Below are 21,542 nucleotides of genomic sequence, written 5' to 3'. Positions count from 1 at the left end.
TTGATCAGTAAATCCAGGTTTTGATATATCCTCCCTGCTTCAAACGCAAGGTAAATAATATTCGGAGAAAACAACAACCCCCATTTGAGGACCAAGAAAATAAATGTCTCTGTAGCCTAGAAACAGAATAAAAATGTAAAGAGAAGAGGGTTGAAGACATCAATCTGCTTGTTTTATGTCTAAGGGCAGGCAGTGAGATCCAACAATCAGGGTTATAGAGACAAAGTATTTGGATATTTTGGAAAATATCCAAAATATTTTCCAAGAACCACAAATACTGTTAATTCCACAGAATACTATATATTTTTTTGTTTGAAATTTAACCCTGCGTTGTTTGCCAATTTGGGAAAATCATGCTGTTAACACTCTGACTGTGGTAGCTGACCAGTAAACACACACATTATGTATTAGCTTATCTTTCTAGAGCAAGTGTTCATAATGCTTCCATACATATATCAAATTTCATTATTTAAATGTTTCATAATTTTCCCCTTTAATATCTCTAATATCCACACATATGTTATCAGTCTAGTTAGAACAGTTTTTCTCTTAGTGGTATGTGAAATAATAATACATATTATAATCAAGGTAGTCTTAGATTCAATAAAATCCAGAATATAAATATTTTTTAAAAAGAAAAAGAAAACATGGGTTTTGTTTTCTTCGTGACGTTATCTCCACTGTAGTAGAATTTTTCGAATTGTTGGGATGCATTAATGAACTATGAAACCAATTCCATAAATTGAAAATAGTTAAAAAAAAAAAAGAAACAAGAACATGAAAAGCTTATCACAAATGGTAAGGATAACGCTATACGAAATGCTTGTTTCAGCTACAAATACACACATAAATACATACATACGTTACACCGATGCTAGGTTAAGATGTAAAATATATGACTGAGGATCGTGGCTAAAAATGAATGAAAATGTTTGGGGTGGTGGGGCGCCTGGGTGGCTCAGTGGATTAAGCCGCTGCCTTCAGCTCAGGTCATGATCTCAGGGTCCTGGGATCAAGCCCTGCATTGGGCTCTCTGCTCAGTGGGGAGCCTGCTTTCCCCTCTCTCTCTGTCTGCCTCTCTGCCTACTTGTGATCTCTCTCTGTCAAATAAATAAATAAAATCTTTAAAAAAAAAAAAAAATGTTTGGGGTGGGGGAAGCGGCAGTACCAAGTCCTCAATAATTAATTTGCTTAAATGTAAAGTTACATTCTAATAATATAAGCTTTAAAAAGTCTCAACACATATGTACACATTTCTTGTGGTAGGCCAATCAAATGTCCCCCTAAAGATGTCCATGCCCTAATCCCTGGAACCTGTGAATATGTTCATGTATGTGACAAAAGGGACGTTAGATTTCATTGAAATTAAGGATTCTGAGATGGGGGTGGGGGTCGCCTGGATGGCTGAGTCGGTTAAGCAACCAACTCTTGATTTCGCTGCAGGTCATGATCTCGGGGTTGTGGGATCAAGCTCCACAGCAGGCTCAACATGGAGATTCTCCCTCCCCTCCCCTCCCCTCCTCTGCTTGCATGTGCTCTCTCTCTCTCTCTCTCAAAAAAAAAAAGAATCCTGCAATGGGGCAGTTATCTTGTATTATGTGGATGGGGACAAAATAGTTACAAGGGTCCGTATCCATAAATTACAGAATTTGTCACCTAATTTATCACACTCGCAGACAGGCTTCTCTGTTTCGTTTTTCAAGCAGAGGGAGAGCATATGAATTTACTTGCTCTGGGAATATTGAGCTTCTTGTTTTTGTTTTTTTTTTTTAAAGATTTTATTTATTTATTTGACAGACAGAAATCACAAGCAGGCAGAGAGGCAGGCAGAGGAAGAGAGGGGGAAGAAGACTCCCTGCTGAGCAGAGAGCCCGATGCGGGACTCGATCCCAGGACCCTGAGATCATGACCTGAGCCAAAGGCAGAGACTTAACCCACTGAGCCACCCAGGCACCCCTGCGAATATTCAGCTGTTAATTTCTAAATGAGTAGAACTGAGGAATATGTAAATTAAAAAGAAAGGAAAGGAGCTGGGAAAGTGAGGTAAAAAATGAAGAGGGACAGGGCAGGAGAAAGAGGGGTGGGGTAGGCAGTGAAAGGCTTGGTGGGAAAGAAATCGGTGCCTGGGGACATGAACCAGGCATTCTTCCCACCCGGGAAAGGCTGGTATCATAGCTCACTTCTACAAGGACTGTGACTATTTAAATAACTTAATCATTTAACAAGTGCAGAGGATCACCTCCTATGCAGAAGGGCCATCCAAGGCCTTGAGTAGACACATCAAATTAAAACTGCCAAACTCTACTTCAAGGGAAGATAGATGGTGAGCTAGTAAACAAAAATGTGTTGGTAGGTCAGGAGGTGATCCGTACTCAGACACAAAATAAGGCAGGGTGAGGGGATGGAGAACAGAGAGGATGAGGTTTGAAAGGGCAGACACAGAAGGCCCAGTGGACGCAGATGAAATCCGAGCGAAGACCTTAGCAAGGGAGTGGCCGCAGACTCTCGGCCCAGGCAGAGGGGAAGCTGGTCCAAGGCCCGGAAGCAGCAGAGAAAATGCCCCAGGGGAGCCAGGAATGACCTAAGCCAGGGTCAAAGCAAGGCTGATCAAAAAGGAACCTGGTGAGGAATCCAGACCGGGGAGGGTCTTGTAGGCCACTGTGAGAGCTCTGAGCGAAACGGGAAGTCTTTGGAGGGCTTTTCAGCAGGGGAATGGCAAGACCTCACTCGCTTTCTAAGGAATCACTCTGGTACTATGTGGAGAACAGATGACAGGAGGGCAAGAGAGAAGGCAGGGAGACCAACGTGGAGGCTGCTGTCCCAGTGCAGAAGAGAGGACAGAGCTCAGACAAGTGTGGTAAGCACAATGTGGTGAGACGCAGATTAGCTGGTACCTGAAGGAACAGCCATGTGGTCCTCACTGGTCACACTTCTTTGGGGTTCTCCTTCCATCATCCAAAGCTCTTCTGCTTCCAACTGAGAAACCATCTCTGGCTTGAAGGGAAGATGTCCTATGAAAGGGCAGATATACACCTCTAAGATACACACACGGCTAAAATGTATTTCTGTCCAAGTTCTACAACTCTCAGAAACTTTAAAGTGGTATTTCTGGAACTTTCCTTTTTTTTTTTTTTTTTTTTTTTTTTTTTTCTGGAACTTTTCTAATCATAAACTGTAATAGGCAAATTTAGGCCATGACCTAGTTCATGTCCAGATAGAGATAAAATTAGATTTAGCCAGTGTCTGTTCTTACCCTACTTCTGATACTCTCACACCACTCACCGCAAATGGTCAGTTTTTGCTGCAATAGTTTCTATCCTTATTCTACTTTATTGAAAAAAAAAACAAATGCCGGCACAGGGTACTAAATTAATGACATGACCCACCAATGGTCACAACCACAATTTGAAAAAGTACTTGCAAGACACAGTATAAAAGCCAATTTATATTTATGTTTCCCATTTGTAATTAGTTGAAACAGGGTTTCTCAACTGGGGCACCACTGATATTCTGGACTAGCTAATTCTTTGTCCTGGAGGTTGAACTGTGCACCGGAGGAGGTTTAGCAACATCGGTGGCCAGTAGAGTCCCTCCCCCGACCAACTGCAACAATCAAACCCGTCTCCAGACATTACCAAATGTCACCTCGGGGCAAAATAACCCCTGGACAGAATTTTACCTGAGCAGAAAGACAAGGAAAACTTATGCTTGTAGTCCTAGGGATTAGAAAAACCTGAGTCTTCAGGGTCAGGGAATTAATTCAAAAGGTCCAAAGCTTTGAACAACTAAGGACACTGACTCTCAAGGGGGTGTCATGGGGCCCCTGTCCTCACCCACTGAGACCAGGTTCTTGAAATTCTCCAGCATCACGTCTCGGTACAGCTTCCTCTGGGTGGGGTCCAGCAGCCCCAGCTCCTCCACGGTGAAGACCACCGCCACGTCCTTGAACGTCACGGCCTCCTACACATCAAACACACACAACCTCAATCCCACAAGCTCCACTGGAAAAGGGGCAGCACGGAGGAGGATAAAGAGGATTACCCAAAAAAACGGTTGCCATTTTGGAGGGAGCCCAGGCAGATTTTAGTGTCCCCCATCACTGTCCCTCCCGAGCACCCCACAAGGCTTGGGTTCTGTCGCTGTTCGTAACGTCAGCAGCGTTCACAGGCCTTGGGCAGCCCTCCCAGGACAAGCACACAGCTCTTCCGTGGTTTCAACATGCGTGCCGCATCCACACGCAGCATTCACAGCTGGCGAAGGCTCTAAGCTCAAATGTCAGAGTTTTACTTCTAGGGCCTTGGGGAAATTCCTTACCTTCCCACTATCTCCATTTCCACTTCTCTTTAATGATGTCTGTACCACAAATTGTTTGAGAACATTACATGAGTATTTGTAAAGCACGTAGAATGGTGCCTAGCATGTAGCTAACTGCTCAATAAACCTGAACAGTCACCATCGTCATAGTGTCTCATTCCATTTTATGACCACAGAGTTTCACTTCCCTTAGAATTGATGATATATCTTCCAACATCCAAATCACATATAGTTACAGATCTTCGATTTTTTTTTCCAGATTTTATTTATTTGAGAGACAGCAAGAGAAAGAGAGAGAGAGAGAAGAGAATGCACAAGCAGGGGGAAAAGGAGAAAGAGAGGGAATGGGAGAAGCAGACTCCCCGAAGAGCAGGGAGCCTGATGCGGGGCTCCATCCCAGGACCCTGGGATCATGACCTGAGCCGAAGGCAGTTGCTTAACCAACTGAGCCACCCAGATGGCCCCAGATTTTTTAATTTTAATCAGTGCTGCAGAGATCCTGTTACTGAGACCTTAGCTAAAAGTAGCAACTGCAAAGCCACAGAATAAACACTTTCAAAATTTTCAAAGCACAGTGGCAGATTTCCCTCCCAGAAGGTTTTCCCAATTCACCTTTCATGCAAGAGAGTACAAGTATTCCTGAATCTCTAGACTCTGACCAAATAGGACAATCTAAGTGAAATGAATAATTAGAAAGCTTTTGTTAACATTTGCACATATTTACTCATTAACGATCATTACTTTTGTCATAAATTTGCCTTGACACCCCATTTTTTTTCACTCCTATTCCAATGTGGTTTTTCCTTATCTTACTAATCTTTTTTTTTTTAAGATTTTTATTTATTTATTTGACACAGAGAGAGAGAAAGAGATCACAAGTAGGCAGAGAGGCAGGCAGAGAGAGAGGAGGAAGCAGGCTCCCCGCTGAGCAAAGAGCCCGATGCGGGGCTTGATCCCAGGACCCTGAGATCATGACCTGAGTCGAAGGCAGAGGCTTAACCCACTGAGCTACCCAGGCACCCCTTACCTTACTAACCTTGATAAAAGAGTGATTAAGCCTTTCTCTAACGTATCTAAGTACAGGTGATTCTTTAACAAGAAGGGTTTGATCTTTTTACAGCACTATAAATGGATACTCTCTTACAATTTTCTTGATAATATTTTCTTTTTCTAGTTTACTTTATTCTAAGATACAATATAAGATACAGAGAACATATAAAATATGTGTTAATCAACTGTTGATGTTATTGGTAAGGCTTCTGATCAGCAGTAAGCTAAGAGCTAAGCTTCTGGGAAGTCAAAAGTTCCATGCGGATTTTCAAGGAGGTCAGGGTCTCTAACACTTGCATTATTTGAGGATCAACTATGTATCCCATCACTTGCAATACTACAAATATAAAGTTACAAATGCAAGTGAAAAAGGCATAAAGTAAAGTATAAAGAGTTGGCCAATGAGCAAGGTAGTACTGTAAATTCTTTTGGTCTATTTCAAATTTTTATTACTTTTTCAAAAACTGTCTTGTGAAACAATAGAGATAAAACTAAACACACACGCACACACATAGCCTGGCATACAACACGCACTCAAAATCTGTGGTTTTCCGTTAACTTTTCCAAAGAGGAGAAAGATGAGTCTAATCTGTGAGAAATGAAATCACATCTAAGGAGACAGAAAAGAATTCCTTACCTGAAACTTGGTCATTTTCTCCTCCTCTTTCTGGGGAAGGTCAGAGTCCTGAGAAGGCATAACTGGGGAAGGACAAAGAAGCCATGAGATGCAGGCCAGGGAGCCCACGTGATCTCTGCAGAAATTAAACAACAGCTCTCCTACTTCCAGGCCGCAGAAGCCGCATACAGCGTAGTGAGCAGAGCATGGAGCAGACTCCAACCCCTAAGTCTGTCAGCCAGGGGCCACTGGACAGTGAACCGGGACAACCAAATGCAGTATTCCTACTATAAGAATGGCTCATCCTGAGGATGTAGAAGTGAAGGGTACTGTTAACATGTAGGTTAAAAAAAAAAATGGGTTCTAAAGTCAATGGCCTAGGTATAAATCCTCGAAATGATTCTTACCATCCATATAACGTTAGGGGTGTTAAAAGAAAAACTTCCGTGCCTCACTGTGATCATCTGCACATGAAGGTAAGAGCTGTGTATCTTACTCACCTCAGAAGGTTGTTCCACAGACTAAAGGGGCAGATGGAAAATTCAAAGAACCAGGAGGCCCTTTTCCTTGCAGCTGCAAAAAAGCAGACGATACTTTGCATCATAAATTCTATCTGCATGTCTTTTCCAACAACAGCAAAAAAGACCTGGAAGGTATCTGGACTTCATATACTAATGCTCCTATGAAAGTCATCTTTATTTTCTGAAAATCCTAATTCGCACTTAAAATTTCTTATTATGGAGCACCTGGGTGGCTCAGTGGGTTAAAGCCTCTGCCTTCGGCTCTGGTCATGATCTCAGGGTCCTGGAATCGAGCCCCGCATCGGGCTCCCTGCTCAGCAGAGAGCCTGCTTTCCTTCCCCTCTCTACCTGTCTCTCTGCCTACTTGTGATCTCTGTCTCTGTCAAATGGATAATAAAATCTTAAAAAAAAATTTTTCTTCTTACTTATCTAACTAAAAATAAATAAGCAAATAAATTTCTTCTTACTTACAATTTGTTGCCCACCTAGTAACATTTTTTTAACATTTTAATTTTTTGTTTCTTATATTTTTATCAACATATAATGTATTTTTATCCCCAGGGGTACAGGTCTGTGAATCGCCAGGTTTACACACTTCACAGCACTCACCATAGCACATACCCCCACCTAGTCACATTTTATCCACACTGCTATCAGCTTTCTAAAAAGAATCATTTCAAGCCAATTTACCTGGTGAAGTCAAAAAGACTTATAGATAAATGCCTTTTATCCCATGTGCACAGAGATAAAGAAAGATGCAAAAGAAAAATCAAGACAGAGAAGATAGAGTGAGAGGTTCCAACAATTTGTTCAATGGGAGGAGTATGACGAAAACAGAACAGAGGAAATGGCAGAGAGGTCCTATTTCAAAAGATAATTGCTGAGTTCATATACAGCAATTCTGAACAGTATAAATAAAAATAAATACACTCCTGGGGTGCCTAAGCAGCTCAGTCAGTAAGTGTCAGACTCTTGATTTTGGCTTAGATAATGATCTCAGGGCTGTGAGACCCAGCCCCACTTTGAGGTCTGCACTGAGCATGGAGCCTATTGGGATTCTCTTTTTCCTTCTCCCTCTGCCCCTCCCTCGCCTATAAAATTTTTTAAAAAATAAATACATCCTAAACAAATCATGCTGAAACTCAGGAATGTAAAGAACTAAAAACTGTAAGTAAATAAAAAGAACTGCAAACAACAAAAATCCTTAAAACTCCCAGAAAGAAAATACAGTTTACCTTACAAAATGACAATCTGATTGAGAGAATCAAGGAAACAGAATGGAGGCCTCAAAGGACCGAATGCTATCTCCAAAAGGAAGAATGGAAATAATCGTCAAACTTGAATTCTATGTTCAACCAAATGGCTACTGACATGAGGGAGAAAAAAAAGGCATTTCAGCTGAACAAAGATGAAGAACAATCGTAACTGTACGAACCTGGAAAAAAGCAATGGTAAGAAAACACTTGTAAATATGCTGGTAATGTTTTTGTTATTTAAAAAAAAGCGGGGGCGGCTGGGTGGCTCAGTGGGTTAAAGTCTCTGCCTTCAGCTCAGGTCATGATCCCAGGGTCCTGGGATTGAGCCCGCTTGGGCTCTCTGCTCAGCAGGGAGCCAGCCCGCTTCCCCCTCTCACTCTCTGCCTGCCTCTCTGCCTACTTGTGATCTCTGTCAAATAAATTAGGGAAAAAAAAAAAAAAAAAAAGCCCAAGAACGATAGGACCAATTTCGAGGATTGTTGTAACAAAATACAGACCAATAACCTGACCTCCAGTTTAAAAAAGGTAGGGGTGGTGAGGTGCCATCATCAAATATCAAGTATAGATTTAGTTTCTATATTTCTCAGAATGAGAATACACGCCGGCTACATTTAGTATCTGTGACAGGCAACCGTTTTTATTCCAAACCAGCTGAGACCCAAAAAAAAAGGAAACCAAAAAACCAAACTGCAGAGAAGAGCAAAAAGAAAGTGTAGAACATAGTAAATTCCAAAAATAAATACACGTGCGTGTGGTTAAAAAAACAAAAACAAAACAAAACACAAAAAACAAAACACACCTACACACACACATATTAACAAGGAGATGGAACATCCGCAGGTGGACGCAGCAAATACTGGAACATTTCCCTAGTAAGTCACTGACCGAGTGACGGAAACCAGATGAACGGAAAACAGAGAGGACGCATCAAAACGCACCCAGAAGTCCGTCCTTCCTCCCCTTTCCGAAGTCAGGGGCGGCGAAGAGCAGGACGCGGTGGGACAGCACGACGGCGACTGCCCCGCGGATAAACTGCAGCGGACATCCCCGGGCGCTGGCGCGGGAGGCTCGGGGCTGCTGAAGGAGACAGGGAGAAAGCTCGGGAAGAGCTCGGTGTCCGGGAGGCTGGCAGCGGGGCCGCGCCATTGCTCCCAGAGCCCCGGCCCCGCTCCCTGCATCGGGGCTTCCAGGCAGAAGGGGAATGGGCACAGAACTCCTGTTATCAATGGCCAACCCGTTATCCCGTGCCGCCCCCTTTCAAAGCCCTGGACACGTATCGTCTCGTTTACTGCGAATCACAACTCGACCCGAGAGTTACTCTCGCTCTCGCTACTTGACGGAGGAGGAAAGGGGGGCGCAGAGAAAAAGTCGCCAGGTATTGTACCGATAGAAGTAGCAGCGCTGCTTGGTTAAGTGGGGGAGGAGAGCCGAGGGAATCCAAACTTCTGCCCTCCGTCGCTCAGCCTCTGCCGGCGGCCGCGACTTCTCCATCCTAAAACGGCCGGCTAGGTAGCGACTAGTCCCAAGCTCAGACGGAAAAGAGTCGGAGGGGCCGTGAGGGTACAAGGCTGACTCACCTCCGGACCGAAAAGATGGTGGCGATCTTGCTTTTACGGGGCGGAAGTGTCTCCGACTACACGGCGCCCCGGAACTACATTTCCCAGAAGTCCCGAGGGGGAGCAAGCTCCCGAGGGGCCCCTTGTTAGTTGAGGACTACATTACCCATATCCGCCAAGAGGAGGAAGAACTATGTCCGCCCCCTTAAGCCACGCCTTCTTCCCTCCGCTGCGAATCTCCTTCTCAGTAGTTTGGGAAGTGCAACTTCCAGAACCCGCTTTAGGGCTTTCCATTTTGCAGACGTAAAGCAGTTCTCTGATGCCTGTGAAGTTGAGTTTTTTCCATTGACAAACAAAACGTACTTAGCAAATATTTGAACAGAGGCTTAAAAGAAAAAGTTTGTAACAGAAGCAGATCACGTGATCCTTTACTAATGAAATTGTACCCACTACTACTAGACAAAGAAGGAATAAAACGATAGCCTTTATTTTGCAGTTTCAGACCCTTTTTAGATATAAAAAAGAATGAGAGTCCCCCAAAATGCAATGAAGGCAGAATATATTGTAGACATCAACTTTTGTGAGTGGCACAAATAATTCAAAACTTGGCTTTTGGGGACAGCTAGACATACTCAGAATAAAAAGACAAACTTCAGCATACTTGTATGATCAGTTTCCCAACCGGGGTTTTTGTCTTCATTCCTCCGAGAGACTTCTGGGTTTGAGGGATGAGTACATTACTGTTAATTAGATTTTTATGAAATGGTCACTGTAAAAATTATTATTTGTTCAAACATATGACAGCGCTGATGTTTAAAAGATATAAAGATGGGGAGCAGAAAGGAATACCCCCCAAATATCCATATATCCACTATAGTATATGTTCGCATTTCTTCTTTACTGAACGGGTTGGGCAGGAAGCTAGGCATGAGTGACAAGGGAATGGACCTTAGATGTCCTGACAGAGAGCGCCAAACAAGGACCGCCCAGAGACCACTCTTGTCCATCCTGTAGCAATTGATTTGCGGTTACAATATCCTGACAGAGGAAGAGTTGAGTTTGTTGTGCTCGTTGCATTTGTACAGAAAGCCGCCTCTTGTCCGTGTTGGACCCGTCTCCAGAAGAGAAATAATGCAGTTTCCTACCCATTCTCTTAAACCATGCAGAAAAATAAAGTCAAAATGAATGAAAGACCTCAACATGAGGCAGGAATCTATCAAAATCCTAGAGGAGAACATAGACAGTAACCTCTTTGACATTGGCCACCAGTGTAGTTGGCTAATTATTATATAATCCAGGACTTTCTCTCAACTGTTGCAATCCCAGCTCCAGCCCCAAAGGGAAAAAACGATATAAGCGCACACCTGGGAGGTTTTGTGGGGTGGGGTAGGGTGCATTGTCACTATTGATTGACCTGCTCCTCTCTTAAATTGTACTTTAATAAAACTTTGCTCTACTTTTCTTTCGTTGTCCTGTAATTCTTAACTGTGGCAGCGAAAAGAATGGAGACTTCTTTCCGTTTCCATCTGTCAATAATAAACATGTATTCCTTCTGTTACACACATATCTCTCATGAAGTTCTCAGGGACTATCCCAAACACTTTAGACTCCAGGATTCTCTTGTCACAACTTGTTTTTTATGTAAATACTATTATTTCCTTCACTTCACAGGAGCCAGAGGCAGAGGAAGGTTAAATAATTTGCCCGTGTTACTGAAATAGCAAGCGCTAAAGCCAGGTTTCAAAATTTGGTGTTTGAGGGCCACCTGGGTGGCTCAGTGGGTTAAAGCCTCTGCCTTTGGCTCAGGTCATGATCCCAGTGTCCTGGGACCGAGCCCCGCATCGGGCTCTCTGCTCAGCGGGGAGCCTGCTTCACCAACCCCTGCCTACTTGTGATCTCTCTCTCTCTCAAATACATAAATAAGATCTTTTTTTAAAAGTTGGTATTTGACAATCAGAGCCTGAGTGCTAATCTCTCGTTAGCCACATCTTGTATAATCAACATGAACAGATATTTCATTCCAATCATTTTTTTCCTCCCTGATGCCAGAGAGATACAGCATAACATGCAAATTCAGTTATTTTCACCTGCATTTCTATCCAGTGCCCTCAAGAGAAGTTCCAAATGCTTTAGCAAGTGACATGAACAGGAACCTTCCATATTTTTTCCCTCCTCAAATCCACTTTGTATTCATGCCCAGCTGTAGTGAATACCTTGTATTCTCATGAAAAGCCTCTTGGAGGGGCATCTGGGTGTCTCAGTTAAGAGTCTGCTTTCGGCTCAGGTTGTGATCCCAGGGTCCTGGGATGAGTCCCGCAATGGGCTTCCTGCTCAACAGGAAGCCTGCTTCTCCCTCTCCCACTCCCCCTGCTTGTGTTCCCTCTCTTGCTGTGTGTCTCTCTCTGTCAAATAAATAAATTAAATCTTTCCAAAGATTAAAAAAATTTTTTTTAAAGCCTCATCATATCTGCTGCTCATTAGGTCATACCCACCTGCTCCATTCACTTCCAGGGTGCGGTCTTCCCCACAGCTTAAATATTCTTTGCTCCAATAAGACATCTTGTGGGGTTTTGCCTTGTATGCTAATAAAAGCAATGTGTAAAAGACTACAGACTTGGAATCAGGCTGCCTAGATTAAAATACTAATCCTGCCACTTACTCTGTGGACTCTGTCCTTTTTTTCACTTGTAAAATGGAGATAACAATAGGATTAAGATGAGGAACATCTTGATAAATACACATAAGGGCACTGGAAACTCGACCTGACTCATGACCAACCTGTAAAAAATAAATATTATCCTCAGATGATGGGAAACATGAATGAGGGGTGGATGGCTTAGTAACTTTGCTTTATGATGATTAAAATATTATCAATATCGTACATCCATGAAGCATCTGGCGCTTGATCTCAGTTCAGATCTTGATCTCAGGATCATGAGTTCATGCCTGCATTGGGCTCCATGCCTCGTCAAAATGTTGACAAGGGCTGCAGGTGACTGATGGGAGGGCGCATTACACTATTTTCTCTGTGTACATTTGGGCTTATCCATAATAATAAATCCCTATTTATTTGGAATAAAGTCCCAAAATAATAAAATTTAAGAAAGAAATACCATTTGTAGAACCACACCAATGTGTAAATGCATTACGAATGTTAACAGTGGTGATGTCTAAATCCTGAGATTATGGGTGATTCCTACTCTTTCCTTTTTATATTTTTGTAAGTCCTAATCTCTCTATAATGGGCATACATTTTGCTATAATGAGAATATAAAATATAAAGGCTCAAATGATCTTCCAAACCTATTAGAAAAAAAATTCCTCAAACCATATACAGAACTATTTTCTATGTGTTTTTTTTTTTTAATGTACAACATCGAGATTAAAAACATAGACTTGAGGCTCTAACACCTTGGGTTGAAATGGCAGTTCTGCCTCTTACCAGCTGTAAGTGTTGGGCAAACAAGGTAAGCTCAACAAGAGTAAATGAAAAAGAAAAAAAAAGGAATTTTCCTTGTCCAAAAGATGCATTTTCCCTGCCCTTTTTCTTAGAGCTTTTCCGCAAGAAACCCAAGGCTTTTGGGATCTTTTCTCTAACCTTTAGACGCACGTGTAAGCTAAGTAAGCTTCTTAACAAGTTTAAAATCCAGACGTGCTTTTCAGAGGTCTGGGCTTTAAATTAAACAATTAAAAAATAAAATGAGTCGGGGTTTTTTTCCCCTTTAAATGTAAATGTATGAGAAAATAATCCAGTGTCCCCATCACTGTGGGGGTTGAACCAAGATGCTTTTCTCTGAACTGCAGATCTGCTAGCAGGGAGATAAGATACATTTCATTACTCCCTCAGATAAAGTCAATTACCTAAGACATGATTCCCAAGTAAATTTTCGCATACATTTATCAAACAATTTGCAGCATATGGTGTAGTCAAGTCCTCTTATACGAAGAAAAGCTATTGTTATATCTTAAGAATACATAGATCTAGTGGTTGGACTGCATGTATCCAGTGTTTAAAAACATAATGGTATAGAAAGCTTGTAACCGCTTGACTGTATAAATGGGATGAAACTTCATTCTTTGTCATCACTTCCCCTAAAAAGATAATAATAGCATTATCTACCTCACAAGGCTGCTGTTGTCATTTTACGAATTCCTGTAAAATGATAAGGGACCACTACCAGATACACTACTTGTAAGATGAGAATAACCAGACCAAGAAAGATGAAGTAAATCGCATGACACTGTTCTGCTGGGAAGAACTGACTGGCAGGTGAGGAAAGCCGGTTGGAGTGCCAGGAGACCTTCAGACCGGGAGCCACGAGACCCGGGCCGCCCCAACCCGGAGGAGCACCAGGCGCTCCACGCGGGAGGCTTAGCGGAGGGGAACGCAAATCTCTCCCAACTCCACCCTCCTCTGCCGGCCGCCGCTTTTCTTCCTTTCCCCGAGAGCAGAGGTCCCGCTGGCTCCCCGCTCAGTTTTAGAAAGGTCCCCGGGATGGAAGATATTTGACAAGAAAGTGAGCAGCGGCATAGCACTCTATAGCGAGTCTCCTTCCGCCTAGAGGGAGCTCCTGGACCACTTCCCACAATCCCCCGCTCCAGCCTTCCAGAAGCGGAAGTGCTGCAGGCTACAAGGACTCCAGACTACACCTCCCAGAATGCACAAGACAAATGACGCCCGAGCTCCGCCCTCTGAGGAGAAAATACTTCCGGGTATTCTGAGCGTCTGTGTATTAATTCCTAGAATGCCAGAGAGAATCTTGGTGAAATTGTGCCATTTTAGGCTGCGAGTGTCTTCCTTGGTCGCTCCAGGCGATTCGGTTACTGAAAGCCGGCAGCACTTTAGCCACTCGTGAGGAGGGGTTCGGGAGGAGGTCAGGGTAGGGTGGTGAGTAATAATCCCCAAGAGCTTCCCGGTAGGAGTAAAAACAGAAGGGAAATGGATTGTCTTTGGTAGAGACTGAAGACAAACTCCCAATCACGTCACTACTTGAAATTGGTTTACAGCGAATCTTTTTTGTTACACTCTTCAAGCACCTAGCACAAACAAATGAACATCTTTTCTAGAGAAAGAGAACATCACCCTGGGCTTCACATTTTTTCTAAATACTGGACAAAAGAGCCCTTGAAGATAAAAGCATTATGAGGTATACAAATAAACACTTCATAAGCTTCAGATTATCAAGAATAACAGCTTCAGTGTAATATAAAGCAAACTTTAAGAAGCAAAATTAAGAGGCACATCCGTGCTTCGGTCAGTTACTGTCTCTTGATTTAGGCTCAGGTCCTGATCCTGGGGCTGTGGGAACCAGCCCCATGCAGGACTCCCCGCTGGGTTCGGGGCCTGCGTGAGAATCTGTTTCACCCTCTCCCTCTACCCCTCCGCCCCCCAAGATAAAAAGCAAAATTGACAGAATTACAAGGAGAAAAATATTCACAATCAGAATGGGAAGATTTAGGGTGCCTTGGTGGCTCAGTTGGTTTAGGTGTGCCTTCGGCTCAGGCCATGATCCCGGGGTCCTAGAATCAAGTCCTGCATGGGGCTCCCTGCTCAGCCGGGAGTCTGCTTCTCCCTCTACCCCTCCCCACTGCTCGTGATCTCTCTCTCTCCCTCTCTCTCCCTCTCTCTCTCAAATAAATAAATATTTTTTTAATTGGAAGTTTCAATACCCAGGAGGAACTGTAGAGTCTTAAGAGCATTTACTATAACAGAAGAGAAGCAAAAAATAAAAATGGAAACATCCATCTCAGGAATTTAATAAAAAGAAAACAAAAACTATAGTAAGTAGATGGAAGGAAATGATAGATAAGAAATTCATGAAATGGAAAACAGACTGAATTTTTTTTTAAGTCCAGAAGAATATGAATACGAATAAAACAATAAAACAGATGAAGTTCGGGAAGAGTGACCTCTGCCTCTCCCCTTGTGCCCTCTCACTCACTCACTCTAAAATAAATAAATCTTTATTTTTTAAAAAAGAAAGAAACCATTGCCTAATCCAAGGTCATTAAGATTTATGGTTATGTCTTCATCTAAAAGTCTGATTTTTAGATTTTTAAAAATTTTGTTTATTTATATGACAGACAGAGAGAGCACAAGCAGCTGGAGTAGCAGGCAGAGGGAGAGGGAGAAGCTGGCTCCCCGTTGAGCAAGGAGCCCAACATGGGTCTCCGTCCCAGGACCCTGGGATGGTGACCGGAGCCGAAGGCAATCACCCAACCAACTGAGCCACCCAGGTGCCCTGATTTTTAGTTCTTACGTTTAGGTCCTTGACGCTAGTTTTTGTATATTGCATGAAGGAGCGGGTGCGAAATCTTTTGCCTGTGCACATCCAGTTGTCTCAGCACCATTTGTTGAAGAGACCGTTCTTTTGCCACTAAAATGTCTTGGCACCTGAACTGGATTTTTAAATTCATTTATTGTGTCCTACATTGAATAAACATCCTTAGTTATGAAGAAACTAATTTAACAAAATTTGTCTTAATTTCTGTGTTTTTGAAATTCCCGAGTTTCAACAATATTATCTTTCAACTTAAAAATTAACTTTCTTGGAGCTCCTGGGTGGCTCAGTCCATTAAACATCTGATTCTTGATTTTGACTCAGGTCACAATCTCAGGGTCATGAGATTGAGCCCTTCCTTTGGCTCCCTGCGGAGTGAGGAGCCCGCTTAAGATTCTCTCTCTTGGGGTACCTGGGTGGCTCAGTCAGTTAAGTGACCAACTGGTTTGTGGCTCAGGTTTTGATCTTGGGGGACAATGGAATGCGTAAATAAAAATTCATTCCATATGAAATGGAATATGGATTTTTAAAAATATTTTTTGTTTGGGGCACCTGGGTGGCTCAGCGGGTTAAAGCCTCTGCCTTTGGCTCAGGTCATGATCCCAGGGTCCTGGGATCAAGCCCTGCATCAGGCTCTCTGCTCTGCAGGGAGCCTGCTTCCTCCTCTCTCTCTCTGCCTGCCTGTCTACCTACTTGTGATCTCTGTCAAGTAAATAAATAAAATCTTTAAAAAAATTTTTTTTTGTTTATTTGTCAGAGAGAGAGAGAGCACAAGCTGGGGGAGTGGCAGGTAGAGGGAGAAGCAGGCTCCTTGCTGAACAAGGGGTCCAATGTAGGACTTGATCCCAAGATGCTGGAATCATGACCTGAGCTGAAGGCAGACACTTAACCAACTGAGCCACCCAAGCATCCCTGGGATGTGGACCTTAAAAGATTTAAAAAGAGATACTAAAATATCTTCATTTAAAAAAAATACCTTCATGAATTTGTGATAGGCGAAGATTTCTAAAAATCACTAACTAAAAAAAACATGGAAAAACTTAAAAGCATGATTGTTCACTGAAAGGTTCCATAAGGAAAATGAAGTTGGGAGCCACAGAACTGAAAAAAAAATCACAATACACACTATTAAAGAATTTTAGCAGAATATAAAGAAATCCTGTAAATCCAAGAATAAGAAATCCCAACAGAAAAAAAAATCCACAAATCATTTGAACAAGCACTGGATAAAGGAGGATATATAAATGTATAATAAGCCTTTGAATAGGTCCTCAATTTGCGCAATAGCATTAGTCATCAGAGTAATAATGGAAACCTCAATGAGACACCACTCTCTACAAACCCGTGTGACCAAAACAATTTTTTAATTAAAAAAATTTAAAATCTGGCACTACAAAAGTGTTGACAGGGATATGGAGCAACTAGAACTCTATTCCTTTGCTTGTGGGACTATAAATTAGTTCAATCACTTGAAGAATGTTTGGCAGTGTCTGCGAGAATTAAATATATGCATCCTCCATGACACGGGAATTCTATTCCAGCAAGCAGAAAAATAAACACATGACACACACATCCCAAAATATCTGGCCCATAGGATATAGGTTGCCTACTCTGCTCTGCAATAACAGAATAGGTAAATGATTGCTTAGAAACAATATGGTTCAATCTCACAAACACAATACTGAGCAAAATAAGTGCGACACAAAAGCGTATAATATAGTTCCATTTATGTGAGGATAAACAAAAGGAAAAGCAGTCAATGGTGATAGAAGTTAGGAAGGTGCATTTGAGAGGGGTAGTCACCGAAAAGGAGCAGCCGAAATGATCTGTTGCGTCTATCCAAGCCTACCAGTGATAACACTCTTGACTATGGATGCTGAGGCACTGGTCCAGGTTCTGTTATTTGTATAGAGCCCCACTGGGGCCAGTGTTGTGGCTGGACCAGCTCTTGTTGGTTCTTACTATGACCACAAGACACATTTCAGCAAAAAACCAGGAATAAGATTTATAACTCACACGTCCTGGAGGGTACATGGAATCCCCAAAGGACACACAGGGAGGTCAAAGAAAAACAACGAGCTCAGACCGGGTGCTCTGCCTTTACTTGGGTTCAAGGGAGGGACATCTGGGGTTTCACAAGGATTCACTCATTATTGGCTAAGTTGCAACATACAAGTGGAATTAGGGGCTGGGAGAGCAGAGGCCAGGTCACCCAAGTGGTCAGTTATCTAGACCACTCATGGCTTCTGAAAAAGTAAGTTCATGGGTGTGGACAGCCTAGATCCTTATCTGGTTGCTTTGCTAGAAACTGTGTCATATAGCTAGCAATATGTTTACTCAAAATGAATCTTTCAATTTTTTTAAAAGATTTTATTTATTTATTTGACAGAGAGAGATCACAAGTAGGCAGAGAAACAGGCAGGGGCAGGGGGGGATGCAGGCTACCCACTGAGCAGAGAGCCCGATGTGGGGCTCAATCCCAAGACCCTAAGATCATGATCTGAGCTGAAGGAGAGGCTTTAACCCACGGAGTCCCCCAGGTGCTCCTCAAAATGGATCTTTTAAAATGGATGCCTCAGTAATCAGTACCTTAATGTCAGGCACTTACACTACAGGGTTCAATATCAGCCAGTGTTCAGTCAGGAAAGCTGTGCCACTAAACTTTAAAATAGGAATTAGACCTGACACAAATGTGGGAGCATGAGAGTTTGTAGGAATTCTGAGAATCCAGGCACATTCAGCTACTGAGGTGGGACAGGTAATGGGGAACACGGTAGAAGATCAGTGAATCCACGAACATGAGCCCAATTGCTACAATTCTTTTTTTTTTTTTTTTGATTACAGCACAAACAGTGGTAGATGGAACACCATGAGGGAAAATAAAGCAATGTGTAAGGTCCACAGATGGTGCTTTTGCAGAAGCACTGGGCAGGAGAGGCAACTTTTCTCCAGTGAAAACAGTGTGCTGCCCCTTCCATGATGGAAGTGGTCTTGTGTAACCAAATTCCTAGCAGGAAGTTGGGTAGTTCTCTTTGGAGAACTCTCACTCAACTGACCACAGAAAACCACTCATGAGGTCACAGGCGTGGGCTGAGAGATGGAGTCACAGAAGCAGGAACTGGAGCTTTGGCAATCTGAGTCACTTGTGACTATCATGCCGCTTACCCGTGACTTCTGTCTAAACCCAGTCTCATCTGTGTCACATCCACTTGATGATGAAGTGCTGCTGCTATAATCACATTTATGACTTCACTGCATGGTCATTTTCTGGCTTATGGCCAAATATTTAGTTTTAACTAGGGATCAAAGAGGCCTGATGCTGCTTTCTCAGGAGTAACGCCATCTGCAGAGAACGGCATAACTTTGCTCCCAAATCCCAAAGATGCATGCTGCCAGCTCTATGCAGTGTCTGTACCTGTCACAGACACTTCATATGTCATTAGATATATATTTATCAGGGGTCATAAAATCATTTCTGTAAAGAGCCAGATAGTAAATATTTAAGGCTCTGCAGACCACACAGATTTATCGCAACTATTCGACTCTGCATATTAGCCTGAAAGCACCATAGACAGTATGTAGAGTGGTCATGGCTATGTTTCAATAACATTTTATTTACAAAAACAAGTGGCAGCCAGATTTGCCCCTTGGACCATGGTTTGCCAATTCCTGGACTAAATTGTGAACAAAGATTAAAAATTTGGTGCTGTTGTGAGCTGGGGTCATAAGAGCGTGTTGATAGCCCTACCAGATGGAACCAAACTTCTTTGGATGATGTTTACTAACAGGTACAGAGGGGGAAAAGGCATGTTAGCACAATGGCGGCCTATCAGGTGGGAGCAGATGTGTTGATTTGCTCCAGCAATAAAACCTCATCTGATGCTGCAAGTGATGTCAGGTCCTAATTAAATTTACAATAATTCCATGTCATTCTCCAAGATTCATCTGTCTTCTGCACAGGTCAAATGAGTAAACTGAAGTGGGCTAGGACTTTCAAGATACCGCTAGTGGTGCTAATCTCTAGAACCCCTTGAAGAATATGGTATTGCTTTTGGTTTTCTATTTTGATATATACAGGGCAGTTACAATGTTTACTTGTCCTTTCTTATCAAACTAGTCCTTGTTTCATTGGTAAGGATTCTGCCACTTGTTGGGTATTTCTATTGCAACTCTGCATTCTGAAACTTGGAAAATAACCAGATGATGGTCTCAGGGATCCATTCAGACCACCACATATGGACCTGAGCAAAAGCATCCATTATTTGTTCTTTATAAGCCCCACTACTAATTGCTAGGCACAGGCATTTGAGGTTCCAGGAGTTAATATCATCTCTAGTGTCTAACAATCCTTCCATATTCTGGTTATTTCCACTTACCTAATATATAACCTCCATAAAATATAGCTGCAAGTCACTTTGAGGAAGTCTAGAACAATTTGTGGTACATAGTTTTGGCAGTATATAAGATTCTTTCAAGGGGACCCAGCCTGACCTCTAAGGTGCTCTGGAAGTGGGAACTAATTCACATTATGGAATTGGCTAAGGGGCCACAACTCTCATGTTGAATCAGGTCAGAATAAGAAAAGTTCACCAGAGGATCAAGTTTCCTGCAAGGAAACCATCACAGGGGAGATTATTACAGCTTCTTCAGGCAAGAGGAGACTACATCAGAGCAGAACAAAAGGCTTCCTCCTAATGGCAAAGGAGATGCCTAAGTGTAGAGGTCAAAGACCTCAGCTTTGTTGGAATCTGCTCAGATAATTCCCACCTCAGGTTTTCAGGATTCTATTCCTCCCCTCTGATGCCCTATAATGTTAAGAGAATCTATAAGGTTGTGAACCAGTCAATGTGTTATCATTCAGTCGGTGACTGAATTTGACTTTGAGTCCCCTTTTTGTTAGAAAGAAAGAAAGAAAAGGAGAGGAAAGGAAAAAGGAAGGAGGGGAGGGGGGAGGGTGGGAAGGAAGGAGGGGGAGGGAAGGAGAGAGAGAGGGAGGGAGGGACAAAAAGAACAAAAGAGACAAAGAAAAGAAAAGAAAGGAGAGAGAGAGAAAGGAAGAGGGAGGAAGGAAGGAATGTTTACTCTATATAACAAGTCCCCAAAGTGTTAATATGCAGCGACGCTCAAAACTAAGATGGGAAAATCCCCCAGGGAACCCCCCCCCCCCAAAAAAAGAGCTGATGGTGTCAAGTAGGAGTTGAAACTGAATGACCCACAAAGGCCAATGGAACTGGATACACAATTAGAGGTTTTAGTGTAGATGGAAGTCAAGGTCAGAGGAGCCATGCACACAAGGCAGAGTAGTAAACTACCCCATATTACAAATGAAAGACTAGTTCTCTTTCACTGGCTGTGGAGAAACAGGTAGTCCCTATTGTTACCACCATCTCTGGACCAACCTAAAGAACAAGATCAATCAGAAGGGCAGATACAAGAATCAAAAGGAAACCATTCTGAAATCCTGACCGTACCAGGCTCAAGTTCGGCTCTACTTGTGGTCTTGCCAGTTATGGGAGACGTATCTTTTTGGTTTAACACAGGGATCAACAGGCATATTCTGTAAAGCTCTAGATAGTGTTCGGATTTTGTGGGCCAGTGTTTGTCACAACTACTAAACTCTGTCACTGCCATGAGAAAACAGCCATAGATACATAAATGAATGGGCATTGCTCTGTTCCAATGAAGCTTTTTTAAAGGGAGTGGACCACATTTAGACCACAGGAAACAGCTTGCCAACCTTTGATTCAACACACTAAACAAAAAATTACCATGAGAGTTGATAGGCTGTCCTGGTATCACTAAACAAAACTAAACACGGAAGGCCTAGGATTTCTCCTAGATAATTGTATTAGATAATGCAACTTGAGGTAGCACCGGCTTTACATAGCATGTGAAGGTGTGGTCCAAGAAGTCAACTTTGGAAACCTGCCTCCCACATTATAGCCTTT

The 21,542-nt window shown here is 42.6% G+C and overlaps 1 protein-coding gene across 14 annotated transcripts in view; it reads right to left on the bottom strand.

Annotated features, from left to right (window-relative positions):
* Positions 1-21,542, bottom strand: part of LOC123930849 (zinc finger protein 45-like) — a 156,542-nt gene that overhangs the window by 3,629 nt on the left and 131,371 nt on the right. For 8 of the 14 annotated variants that reach the window (XM_045987263.1, XM_045987264.1, XM_045987262.1 and 5 more), the window contains one exon: positions 2,895-3,011. In XM_045987263.1, coding sequence (XP_045843219.1) covers positions 2,895-3,011 — 117 coding nt within the window. The other 6 variants (XM_045987253.1, XM_045987255.1, XM_045987252.1 and 3 more) reach the window with 6 other exon arrangements.

The sequence above is a fragment of the Meles meles genome, chromosome 19 (genome assembly GCF_922984935.1).
Source record: "Meles meles chromosome 19, mMelMel3.1 paternal haplotype, whole genome shotgun sequence".
Taxonomy (NCBI): domain Eukaryota; kingdom Metazoa; phylum Chordata; class Mammalia; order Carnivora; family Mustelidae; genus Meles; species Meles meles.
Note: the sequence above shows the minus strand (reverse complement) of the source record. Positions and strands in the feature narration are given on the sequence as shown.